This window comes from Camellia sinensis, chromosome 7 (assembly GCF_055761805.1).
Source record: "Camellia sinensis isolate YWXY chromosome 7, ASM5576180v1, whole genome shotgun sequence".
Lineage (NCBI taxonomy): Eukaryota > Viridiplantae > Streptophyta > Magnoliopsida > Ericales > Theaceae > Camellia > Camellia sinensis.
The window spans coordinates 92415542-92429297 of NC_138967.1; the positions used below are offsets into that span (position 1 = coordinate 92415542).

General features: G+C 33.5%; 1 protein-coding gene across 33 annotated transcripts in view; it reads right to left on the bottom strand.

Annotated features, from left to right (window-relative positions):
* LOC145789384 (galactokinase-like) overlaps positions 1-13756 on the bottom strand; it is a 187389-nt gene that overhangs the window by 50960 nt on the left and 122673 nt on the right. For 5 of the 33 annotated variants that reach the window (XM_082878780.1, XM_082878782.1, XM_082878784.1 and 2 more), the window contains 6 exons: positions 13625-13680; positions 12408-12819; positions 11220-11277; positions 10280-10348; positions 9595-10002; positions 8763-8941 (listed from right to left, as the gene is read on the bottom strand). In XM_082878780.1, the coding sequence (XP_082734906.1) occupies positions 8902-8941; positions 9595-10002; positions 10280-10348; positions 11220-11277; positions 12408-12819; positions 13625-13680 (1043 nt within the window). In that variant the 3' untranslated portion in view covers positions 8763-8901. Of the gene's footprint in view, positions 1-3624; positions 3750-3918; positions 3964-4166; positions 4212-7696; positions 8142-8330; positions 8466-8757; positions 8942-9594; positions 10349-11219; positions 11278-11451; positions 11703-12407; positions 12934-13624; positions 13681-13756 lie in introns of those variants that run through there. The other 28 variants (XR_014335672.1, XM_082878790.1, XM_082878793.1 and 25 more) reach the window with 19 other exon arrangements.

A 13756-nucleotide genomic window follows, 5' to 3' on the forward strand; every position in this document is an offset into this window, starting at 1 on the left:
CAAGGGGTGGGATGTAATTTCCGAAACCTCAGGGGGGTATCTGTAATTTAACCAAACCTGGAGGGGTGTATATGTAATTTGCCCATTTCTAATTCGTTTTTGGCATGGGAACGGAAAGGTAAGGTTGTGGAAAATTCTTTTCAAGCGTGGAAATATACATTTTTATTAGTGTATTTTTTGGTATTATATTGAAGTGCTACATTAGAGTACTACATTTGGAAAAAGAAAATACACTAAGGAATTTTTATATGTTAAATTGATTGGAGTGCTACGTTTGGAAAAAAAATACGCTAAGGAATTTTCTTGGAATGTTACATTTTTACGTTTGGGAAAAGTACACTAAGGAGTTTTTGTGTTACATTGATTGGAGTGTTACGTTTAGAAAAAGTACACTAAAAAGTTTTTTTGTGTTACATTGATTGGAGTGTCACATTTGGGAAAAATACGCTAAGGGATTTTCTTGGAATGTTACGTTGTTACGTTGGAAAAATACACTAAGGAGTTTTTATTTGTTACATTGATTTAAGTGTTACGTTTGGAAAAAAAATACACTAAAGAATTTTTTTGAAATGTTACGTTGTTATGTTTGAAAAAAGTACACTAAATAAACTTTTAATGTGTTACATCGGAATGTTACGTTTAGAAAAACTCACATTTGTCTCTCAACACATAGCATATGCCCGTTCATACTTAACCCTTTATGTAATTCACATTAGAATATGACTTTTGAATCCATTAATTAAAAAACAAAATAAAAAAAAAAGACCAAACAGTTCTTAAAATCACTATTCGAGATTTTTATTTATTTATTTTTTATCAGCAAATGTTGGTTGCTAGATTAGTATCTATGGGAAAAAAATCTCTCAATCCTTAACAAAACATCTAAATGCTTGCACTCCCTTAATTCAACTCCTTCAATTAGGAATTGAACCCATGACCTCCCTAAGGACTAAGCCCTAAGAGCATCCACAATGAGATGGCTAAAATTGTTTGTTAAAGTGTGTTATATGACAAAAAGTAACAAAAGTGAAGCCTAAAAAATGTGTGGTAAAGTGTGTTAAGAATTTGTTAATTTTAGAGAGTGAGCGATGGTGCAATGAATATGTTAAGGTGTGTGTTAAGAATATAAATGCGCAACACAACGGATTGGGTCGTCCGCCGAGACATCTGCCTAGAAGTCCGGCCGGTCCATTGGTTAACTTTTTTTTTTTTTTTTAAACTTGTTGGGCTTTGTTTTTTTAACATTAATGTTTAATGTGTTTTTTTTTTTTTTTTTTTGCATTTTTGTTTTTTTAATGCTATTGTCTATGTTGTAATTGAAAAATAATACTATATTTTTTGGGTTTGCAGGAAACCCAATGCCCTCTTTCTCTCATTGGCTAAAATGCTAATCACAGTTAACACACAAGTTAATATACAATGCTAAGGCTGACACTAATACACAAGTTAGCAACTTCATTGCAGCACAAAACAATGTTTTTAGCTGGCCAAAATTTGGCACACTAGCACACCCACTGACACACCCATTGTGATGCTCTGAGGAAAGTATGGTGACTAACTAAACTAAGTCTAATGGATTATTATTAGAGATTTATTAATATTTCGCCGTAAAATTTATGTCCCGAATCTTACTCATAAAGATTAGCATTTTTCAAAATTAACTTATCTATGTTAGACCAACACTGAATGAATTTAGATTATATATTTATTTTTTCTTAAATAAAAGTATGTGATAATTTGACTACTCAGCTGTTTTTTTTAATTATTTATAACTCGGGTGTCGGGTCAGTTGTTTTTTTTTTTAACTACTCAGCTGTTAAAGTTATGACTTTTTTTTTAATTATTTTCTTGTACTTTTTTTTACACCGAACACGTCATAAATTCAACTAAAAATATTGGGTAAATTATAACAGTAGTCTTACATTTTATCTCTTGTATCATTTTGATTTTTACACTTTCAATTGACTCAATTTTTACCGTTAATTTTAAATTTTGTGTCAATTTAATCCAATTAATAATGTTATTAGTGTTGTTGACGAAAAATAATCAATAAATTGATTTAAGTTAACTCACTGAGTTAAGTAATTTTATAATTTTGCTTTTAAAAAATATGATACATGCCACTTGTATGTATATTTTTCATAACAAAAATGTAATTAATTAGACCAAATTAAAACAAAATCACAAATTCATGATTGAAATTGAGTCAATAGAAATTATAGAAATTAAAATGACATAAAAACTAAAATACAAGAACTACTTTTGTAATTTGTCTAAAAATATTTATTAACAAGCAACGTTTACGAGCATCCCACAAAACACAATTGATAAAATAAGAGAAGAAACAACAATTATATATTTTATTGTGTCAATACATTAGTTTAATTTTTATTTTTATTTTACTAAAAATATATTATTTATCCAAAAGTATCCATATCTATTCAAAATTTAACTATTCACCGATTTGTTCAAACATCACACATAATACAAAAAATTATATAACTCACTTGCATCAAAACTCATAACATATGGATTCAAAAACTTAGCCACTATAAATATGTATTCATACTTTAGAACGCTTCCAACAAGTGACAAGAGTCAATACTTAACTCCATGATCTTTCAATCAAAGAAAACACTCTGCAAGTATATGGTGAGAGACCGTGTATGTACCACAGCGGCAGAGAGTTTTTGAGAGTGTGTGGATAATTCTAGACCTTGAGTTGAATAATATAGTATTGAGAAATAGGATGAATCTATTCAAATCCAATATGACCACTCTTATGCATGCCTTTGTTCAAAAAAACCTATAATCGGTCACAGGAGACTAATGGTCAGAGGAAAAGCTATTCAAAAGAAAATAACTGTATGACCAACTGTCACAACAAATTGATCTACTAATTTTTTAATTTGTTACCCAAAATCGATAGTCACAATCTATTATTCACTACTCAGTGCATGTTACTAACAGTCAAAGAAGAACACAACTCATGATGATACCTCTAAAATAAATTATAACAAAACACAAACACAAACACAGAGGAACATATTTAATTTCAAAGAGAAACAAGAAAATATATGGTGCCACTACAGTATTGTCATATTCAAATCTATTGTTGCAAACAGGGAAAAGGAAGTTGTGCAATTTTCTTTCCAATATGTCTGTGCAGATGCAACCACTAGAATCAAAACAAATGGCAATCATAAATCAAGGTTCTAAATTATATTTGGTCTGACCCGTGAATGAAGGAAACTAAAGCAAACTTTTCAAATACAATTAGCTCTTAAATTGTAACAATAAAGTAACATACAAGTGGTGATATGTTTCGGTAACAAATGAAATACAAAATCAAACATGTCTGATAGTTTGAAATTTAAATTCCAATTTCTTGTTTGTGATGGGCTAAAAAATAACTCATCATATACTAAAATAGTCAACAAAATAAAACACTCATTACATTACTCTTTTTATTTTTTTACACGTGTTTTTATTATTCCCAAACGATACCATGTAATAAATAAATCGGATCTATACCTAACCCATAGTTTGAATAGTTTTTATTTTTATAATCTGTAACTTGAGAAGTTAACTACATACAGGAATTGATTGTTCTTAGAGAAATACCGTTTAGTACTGTCTTTTCCATTACGTCGTCCTTTTTGACTCACTTGATTTCGGTGAACACAGGTCAATTCCATTGATGTCTCCCGATTGTTAAATCATGAAAGAGTGAACGGATGTGAAACAAGCTATCAAATCGTAAAATTAATCATCACTTAATGAACAAATCGTAATATTACTTATACCATGAAATTAATCATCACTTAATAAACAAATCGTAAAATTAATCATCGGATGTGAAACAAGCGAAAATCTTAAAATTCAAGGAAAATGAACAAATCGTAATATTACTTATACCATGAAATGTTGGTGAATTCGAATCTGCCCCTTCAGAATCCATAGCTATCAAATCAACAATTAATCATCACTATATAACACCAATGACACATCCATATATCCATACATATATATATCATGTATTTATATTCGTGTATATGTGATGAACTCATATCACATCATAACAATTAATCATCATAGTGAATGGATGTGAAACAAGCGAAAAACTAAAAATTCAAGGATAATGAACATATCGTACTATTACTTACCATGAAATGTTGGTGAATTCGAATCATCTCCTTCAGAATCCATACCTATCAAATCAACAATTAATCATCACTATATAACACCAATGACACATCCATATGTCCATATATATATATATATATATATGTATATATATCATGTATTTACGTTCGTATATATGTGATGAACTCATCACCATAACACATCCACATATCATAACAGTCTAACAAATCCATATAGCATTACCTTGAAGTTGCTGTGTTTTGGTTTTGCGAGAGAGAGAATACGTGTGTGTTTGGTTTTAAAATGCTTTTGAATGATAAACTCATAATACCACATCATAACAGTCTAACAGATCCATATAACATTATCTTGAAGTTGCTGTGTTTTGGTTTCGCACGCGCGTGCCAGAGAGAGAGTATGTGTGTGTGTTTGGTTTTGAAATGCTTTTGAATGATAAACTCATAATACCACATCATAACAATCTGACAGATCCATATAGCATTACCTTGAAATTGCTGTGTTTTGGTTTTGAAATGCTTTTGAATGATAAACTCATAATACCGCATCATAACAATCTAACAAATCCATATAGCATTACCTTGAAGTTGTTGTGTTTTGGTTTTGCGAGAGAGAGAGAGTATGTGTGTGTGTTTGGTTTTGAAATGCTATTGAATTGCATTCTGAAGCGCGAGGGGTTTATAAGGTAGTTTCTATTTTTTTTTATTTTTTATTTCTTTTTATCAAAGTTTCTGGCATAGCACCACCCCCATGGGAGTGGTGTGTGGCAGCTGTTGGTTGGTTGCATGTGTTTGCCATCATGATTTTAGATGCCATATATACTATACAGCATGTACTCAACAGCTTTTTGAGGTGCCGAATGGGATACATTTCGTGTGAACCGATTTCCCCCTCGGATCGGCCAGTTTTTTTTCTAGTTTTTATTTTTATCAGTCAGTTCTCATTACATATTAATTTGTAATCGTTACAGTAAACTGGCCAATACGAGAACTGACTGATAAAAATTAAAAAAAACTGGTCGATACGAGTGGGAAATTGGTTCACATGAAATGTATCCCATTCGGCACCTCAGAAAGCACGTCTCTCTTTCCTTCCTCCGGCACACTCTACATCTGTCCTTGAGCTATCCAAGGCATTGAGTGATTCCCCGAAGGTTTGTAACTCGAGGAATGTTGGACATAACCCGCATAGTCGACTCTGAATCTTGCCCTTTGCATGAACTCCCCCGCCCTCAGATAAATGCATCAGACCTTCCTTCTTTCCTTAAGACCTTGCGACTGAGGATCAGCAACAGGCACATCTCACTAGCGCATCTCGTCTCCTTCCCTAAGGTTTTTTATTCGAGGAATGTTCACTCTACGCTAGAGCACAAAAGGCTCGGTACCTCTAAAGGGTTGGTGTGGCTAAGTAAAGCTGCTCGAAAGCCTTCATTTCATCGTTGTTTGTGTTCTGCCCTGTTCTTTCTCTAATCTCGTTAAGTACCTGCTGTACAGTATATATGGCATCTAAAACCATGATGGCAAACACATGAAACCAACCAACAGCTGCCACACACCACTCCCATGGGGTTGGTGCTGTGCTAGAAACTTCGATAAAAAAAATATAAAATAAAAAAAATAGAAACTGCCTTATAAACCCCTCGCGCTTCAAAATTCAATTCAATGGCATTTCAAAACCAAACACGCACGCATACTCTCTCTCTCTCTCAAAACCAAAACACAGCAACTTCAAAGCAATGCTATATGGATTTGTTAGATTGTTATAATGTGGTATTATGAGTTTATCATTCAAAAGCATTTCAAAACCAAACACACACACATACTTTCTCTCTCTCTCTCTCTCTCACACGCGCGTGCGAAACCAAAACACAGCAACTTCAAGGTAATGCTATATGGATCTGTTAGATTGTTATGATGTGGTATTATGAGTTTATCATTCAAAAGCATTTCAAAGCCAAACACACACACATACTTTCTCTCTCTCTCGTGTTTGCGCGCAAAACCAAAACACAGCAATTTCAAGGTAATGCTCTATATGGATCTGTTAGACTATTATGATGTGGTATTATGAGTTTATCATTCAAAAGCATTTCAAAACCAAACACACACATATTCTCTCTCTCGCAAAACTAAAACACAGCAACTTCAAAGTAATACTATATGGATCTATTAGACTGTTATGATATATGGATGTGTTAGACTTCATCACTTATATACGAACATAAATACATGATATATATACATATATATGTATGGATATATGGATGTGTCATTGGTGTTATATAGTGATGATTAATTGTTGATTTGATAGGTATGGATTCTGAAGGAGATGATTCGAATTCACCAACATTTCATGGTAAGTAATAGTACGATTTGTTCATTTTCCTTGAATTATAAGTTTTTCGCTTGTTTCACATCCATTCACTGTGATGATTAATTGTTATGATGTGATATGAGTTCATCACATATACACAAACATAAATACATGATATATATATGTATGGATATATGGATGTGTCATTGGTGTTATATAGTGATGATTAATTGTTGATTTCATAGCTATGGATTCTGAAGGAGCAGATTCAAATTCACCAACATTTCATGGTAAGTAAAACTACGATTTGTTCATTTTCCTTGAATTTTAAGATTTTCGCTTGTTTCACATCCGTTCACTCTTTCATGGATTTAACAATCAGGATACGTCAATGGAATTGGCCTATGTTCACCGAAATCAAGTGAGTAAAAAAGGACGATGTAATGGAAAAGACAGTGCTAAACAGTATTTCTCTAAGAACAATCAATTTCTGTATATATCTCAAGTTACAGATTATAAAAATAAAAACTATTCAAACTATGCCTTAGATATAGATCCGATTTATTTATTTATTTATTACATGGTATCGTTTGCGAATAATAAAAACACGTGTAAAAAAATAAAAAGAGTAATGTAATGAGTGTTTTATTTTGTTGACTATTTTAGTATATGATGAGTTATTTTAGCCCATCACAAACAAGAAATTGGAATTTAAATTTCAAACTATCAGACATGTTTGATTTTGTATTTCATTTGTTACCAAAACATATCACCACTTGTATGTTACTTTATTGTTACAATTTAAGAGCTAATTGTATTTGAAAAGTTTACTTTAGTTTCCTTCATTCACGGCCAGACCAAATATAATTTAGAACCTTGATTTATGATTGCCATTTGTTTTGATTCTAGTGGTTGCATCTGCATAGATATGTTGTTTTTCTCTTCGCACTACCTCATATACGGAAAGAAAATTGCACAACTTCCTTTTCCCTGTTTGCAGCAATAGATTTGAATATGACAATACTGTAGTGGCACCATATATTTTCTTCTTTCTCTTTGAAATTAAATTTGTTCCTCTGTGCTTGTGTTTGTGTTTTGTTATAATTTATTTCTCTACCATTTTAGAGGTATCATTATGAGTTGTGCTCTTCTTTGACTGTTGGTAACATGCTCTGACTAGTGAATAATAGATTGCGACTATCGATTTTGTGTAACAAAATAAAAAAACTAGTGGATCAATATAACCAAAACTTCATCCCAAAAATACATGAAGAAAAATGCAGGTAATGCACATATGGAAGAAAATTTTCCATAAATGGCCCCTTCTACCTACCACGTTTAATCCAGGATTTGAAGGAAGAAAAATTAGCAAGCATTCACCCTTATGAATCCAGACGAAATTTTAATAATAATTCATAACTAACAAAAACAGAGACGATGGATAACAGCATTCTGTGCTCACAAATTTAAATCATAACTCAATCATGATGTTGGAATAAAAGCTACTGTAAAAAAAGTTACCTGGAATAACTTATATAGTCTGGCCACTTTTAGCACATCCGAAGAAGTTGGAGAATCGGCAAAGATTGATTGCAGGTTTTCCTCAGTGATTTTCTCAATATTTTCAGCTCTATAAGGTTCTTCACTCAAAAGTTCCTGTGTACCTGTATAACACCATTAGAAGCTCATTAGATTATGGATTTGTGTAACTTATTGTTCTTTCCAAGTAAACATAAACATTTTTATCCATGATCACAACCACCTCTGATGGTGTTGCACAAAGTAGAGGCATCATTAAAAACAAAAACAAATGATTAAAACAGCCTTACTGCAGAAAATAAATAAATACATACCTTCACAGCAACGACAGGATCAGAAGATCCACAACTGCTAGCAAATGATACACACAACCCTTCAACTTCAGAAAGAGTTTTCACTTTGGATATTGCCTCTTGAGGTTTCATTCCAAGCTTTATACTGAGAACAATCTGCAGAACCACCCAATATCAAGAGTACAATAAAAAGCTAAAAGCATTTGGAAGTCTATAAACTATTGCATTGGAGGACAATTTAGCTAATAGACCTCGTAGATTTTAAAATTAGGAGCCTTCACAATGGCTATTGAATCCATAGACTAATGCTTTCGGTCATTTTGATAGAAAATGCAATATAAAGTTTTTTTTTTTTTTTTTTTTGATAAATAACAAACAACCAAATTGCAATATAAAGTAAAATATACACCAACTATCAAAAAATAAAATGAAACAAAATAAAACTTACAGCAGCTAAACGGCATTCAACAACCTGATTATTGTAATTTATAGCAGCAGTGACCGCTTTCTGGGATTCGGCCAATGAATGCTATTACAAAAGAACCACCAGCAGGAAGCTGCACATCAGTTGCGCGAATGGGATTGAAATCAATCAACTCCACAAACCCAGATTGAGCCATGACAGAGATAGCCTGCAAGGTGAATCAAATTATGGACTGATAGGTTGTGGCCAATCTGACCCAAACAAAAATAATATGAACACGTTTGATAGTCATTAAAATAACTAAAATCCTACTCACGAATCGGTTTCGTGCGGTTCGGATGACGGGTTGGACCCACCCGATGCGGTGCAGGTTGGGAAAAAATGGAACCGCGTCCACCCGCATTGCGGGCTGCGGATTGAACAGGTGGATCATGCGGTTGCGCGGGCAGTTGCGAGCGGTTTGTGAATTATTTTTTTTTTTATTTTTGAGAGATTTTTTCTTTTGAGAGATTTTTTTCGGCAGTTTTTTTTAAACATATTATTATTATTATTATTCAGATTATTATTAAGTAGATTATTATTATTATTCAGATTATTATTAAACAGATTATTTTTTTCCGAAGTTTTTTTTTCTTAAAACAGATTATTATTATTATTATTCAGCAATAAAAACATTTTCTTTTATTAAATAATCAAAGCAAAATGTTACAAACCCCTTTGCAAACCCACAACACAACAACACAACCAAAAGCATATTCTTGTATTAAATAAAATAAGCAAAAAAGTTACAAACCCACAACAAAATAAGTCTGCAAACCATAAATAAATGGAGGAGAGGCGAGATCTGGGCGATCTAGGTACCTTCGGTTTTTGTTTTTTTTTTTTTTTTGCTGTAGATCTTCCAGATGTGCCATCTCTAGATCTGGTTTGGGGCGACGGCGACATTGCGACAGGGAGAAGTGGAGGGGATGGAGAGACGACGGCGGCGGTAGAGGAGATGAGAGCGATGGCGACGGGAAGGAGATGAATAGAGAGGTAGGCGAGAGAGAGAGAGAGAGAGAGTGAGATACAGCAGATGAGAGAAAAAAAGAGACAGCTTGGTAGAGAGAGAAAGGAGTATAAAAAAATGAATTTGAGAGAGGCATACCCAGATTTTTTTTTCGTTTAAGCATATGCTGCGGATCATTCGGGTGGGTTGCAGATTTGCACGGGTAGGGTTGGGTCTGACCCAAACCCGATTTTGTATGGAAAAATAGACCTGCACTCGCCCTATTTATGCATGCGCGTAGGGTCAGATTTGTGCGGATAGAATCAGTTTGGACGAATTGTGCGGATCGAATAAACTGTTATCCATCCCTAACAAGGACAAATAACACTAGCCACCAACTTAACAAAGGACTTCTTCCTTAAAATGTATTAAAAATTAGCAAGTTGCAATATACAAGAGAAATATGTTTTTGTAAGAGTTGGAGTATGTTTGGATGATGTCAAACTATTGAGAGTAAAGCCCTCAGATTGTTGGAGCATGTAATGGAGGTTATGTAACCTGGTCCATGCCACCAGATTGTGTCCCAATGTGCCGTTCACATTCACATGTAAGCTGCGCAATTTCTTTCTGCAAAATAAACAATGACATTAGAATCAGTAAAAAAAAAAATGAAGTTTTCACAATATGGACATTTTACTGTCAATTAGTCTTCTTCATCTACCAGACTGTAGGATGGAAGTGTCTCAGTTGTACGGAGCAAATGTGGAATTAAAATCTTAAAGAAGTGTAATTATAACAAATTCATAGTATTCAGTATTTTTTTTTTCTTTCCAAATCTAAAAGAAAATTAGTGTAATTTATCCATTTTTTAAAAAAAAGATTTAGTGACAAGTCCTATTTTATAAACTTATTTAAGTTTAGATCTTTTTATAATCTCTCCACATTTTTTCTTTACCTATACCAAAATTCCTCTGCATTATTTTTTCTTTATTTGAGCACCCACTATAATCCTAACTGTACCTTTTCTTTGAACCCACAACCCTACAACATCGTTTATCCAACAGTCCTCCCACCCCCATCTCCGGCCACCCTCCATTATCATTCCAATGAACCTTGCCCTTATTACAACCCTTCCCTAGCCCCCCTCCTCCCCAATGCCCCCAGTACTTTAGCCCATCTTTGGCGCTAACTTTAGGCCATGTTTATTTGGTGGACTAGATTAAGTTAGATTAGTATTTTTGTCGCTAATAGTCCTAGAACTACGAATCCCGTTAGATTGTGTATCCTATCATATGTTTAGATGCTTAGTCCTCCAATTTATATCCCACCCTGTGGGATTGAATAGTCCATTTGGAGGCTTAGTCCTCAAATTTATATCTCACTCTATGGAATTGAATAGTCCATCATGTGTGAAAGGCCATATCTGAATAAATTATTAGTCCGTACTTTAATCATTTAACCAAACATCAGATTAATAATTTTATTAGACTATTAGTACCTTTCTAAACCCATATCCACCCAAACAAACGTGTCTTTTCTTCCTTCGTTGCTCCTTCCTGTTTTCATACAGAAGTTAATGCCAAGTCAAAGAAGAAGCATTCAACATTCAGAGTCAAGGTGATGTCAAATAACGAAACAGACATTTGGCAAAGCAATTCTAAGTACAGACTAGATAGTTGACCATGAACCCTTTTTAACTTAGAGAGAGAGAGAGAGAGAGAATTAACAACCCAAACTCAGATCTCAGTTCTCATCCAATGCTCCTAGCATGATATCTCCTCTTTAGGAACATAGTCCAAGATAGTCAGTGCACTAGTATCTCTAGCAAGTTCCACCTCTATAGTCATAGAAAGAAATTTCTACATTCTGCCCTGTGTCATTAATGTTACATTTTCTTGCAGACAATGTGCCAATAAATTCCATGATGTCACTCACCCAAAGACATAAGGTGTATTCAAATTGCAAACAAAGTAAGAAGTTTCTGTCCAAACTCAGAAAAAAAAAAAAAGAACAAGAAAAGTTAGCTACAATACCGAGCTAGAAAGTTAGGATGAAAATGTTACAAGTGATGTGATGGGGTCATCCATCAAATAACTGTTTGAAGAACACTGGATTCAAATCCAAGCTTAAACGTTAAATTTACAATATTTTAAGCCACAGATAATTCTGGTAAGTAGTAGAACATATAGTTCAAAAGTTAGAAGTTCAACATAATTTCAATTATGCTTCGTAGCGGATTTAGTTGATTAATAAAGCAACTATTGGCGTGAGCTGTAAAATCTGAACACCAATAACTATTTTGCAGTTGAAAAATCTAGGCTTAGAAATATAATATATTAAATCTTTCATGGCAATAAATACAAAACCAAAGAGACACTTCTGCAAATTACCTGATCTGCTACTGCATATAATATTGCAATTATACATGGAAGACAGCAGCATATACCAATGACAAATGCCACAGCAACACAGACAACAACAAAGAACACATAAAAGCATGAAATTTACAGATCCATAAGAAACTACAATGAATTAGCCAATAAAAATTGATCAAACATAAAAGCATAAAACTTTTCTCATACTTGATCTACCACGTATCTAATTTCGACCTGATCTAGCAAAAAATAGAATCGAAAAAAGAAGAAAAAAATTATGAAATCAAAGATCTAGAGAACAGATTTGATACCTTGAGGGTCTGAGGAGCAATGTCCCAACCCAAACGCGGTCTCTTTCTGGGACAACGATCCACGTGCGTGTGGAAACTCGATCACGCGTTCCATCTCCATGTTTTCATTTTTGTTTTTGCCAGAAATAAATATAAGCACGTATAATCTTTTCTGTAAACAAAAAAAAAAAGTAAACTGTAAACGTACATGAAATGCAATGAATTTGAACGGTGATTTAGGTTGGAAAACACCATTGTTGAGCCATCTTTCAGGTCGGAAATCTTCTGCATCATCTCCCCAAATGTAAGGCATCCTCTGCCCATGGCATAGGACATGTAGTAAAACACCATCTTCCTTTTTCAGTTTAAATCCATCTGGAAGAATGTCATCTGTTTCCGCGCACCTCCCATCCTTAAAAAGTACAAGTAACAACTGACCAAAATTATAAATCGTTACTATTCTCAAGAATGGGCACTTGGCTGAAATATATCACCCTCGAGAGTGACACTTGGGGTGCCAATTTCTCTATTAAAAGCAACCTATGGACTAGTCATTAATGTGAAAATGCGATCAAGCTCAACAAGGTAACAAAAAACACATTTATTCAAAATACGTAGTAGTTTAGACACATACAAGACGACAAATTAATTTGGCCCAATGCCAAAAAAAAGATTTAGCCAAGTTAACACTTTTACAGATCAATAGCATAACCTTAAACCAAAGTGCATATGTTTCTAAGATGTTTGTCAAAAAATAAATTCATTCATCAATTCTAACTTCTGAGAAAAAAAATCCAGCACCACATGCTCTTTGATCCTCTTTTGCAGTGTTCTTAGTGAACTACAGTACATTTAAATCAAGACATAGAATCAACAGTTGCACTCAAATATAACATGACCACAAAACATAGCAGCAGAGCAACAAAAGAAAACATGTCATCTTCAAATGGAAAATATATATTAGAATCATCTATACAAAGGCACCTAAGGGAAAAGGATTACTGAAAAAGACTTACCTCCCTCGCTGCATTAATAGTTTTGCACACAAATGTTGAACCAAATACACATTCCATAGCACTTTGCAACACATATCAACTCTCTTTAAAAACAAAATATAACTAACCCAAGCCAAAGTTCTTTTATCCAACCAAAAACAAAATCGCACGAATGCGAAGAAGATTTTGGCCCATTAAGAAAGGCACATGCTAGAAACATTCCAGCACACAATTGAATTATACCTTCAGTTCCTGATCATATCCAACCAGAGACACAGCCACTTTTGCATTCCCCTTGTCTGACAAACACAAACAAAATATGGGAGATACAAAAATGTAATGAAAGCCAAATACACAGACAAACCAATCTACCAG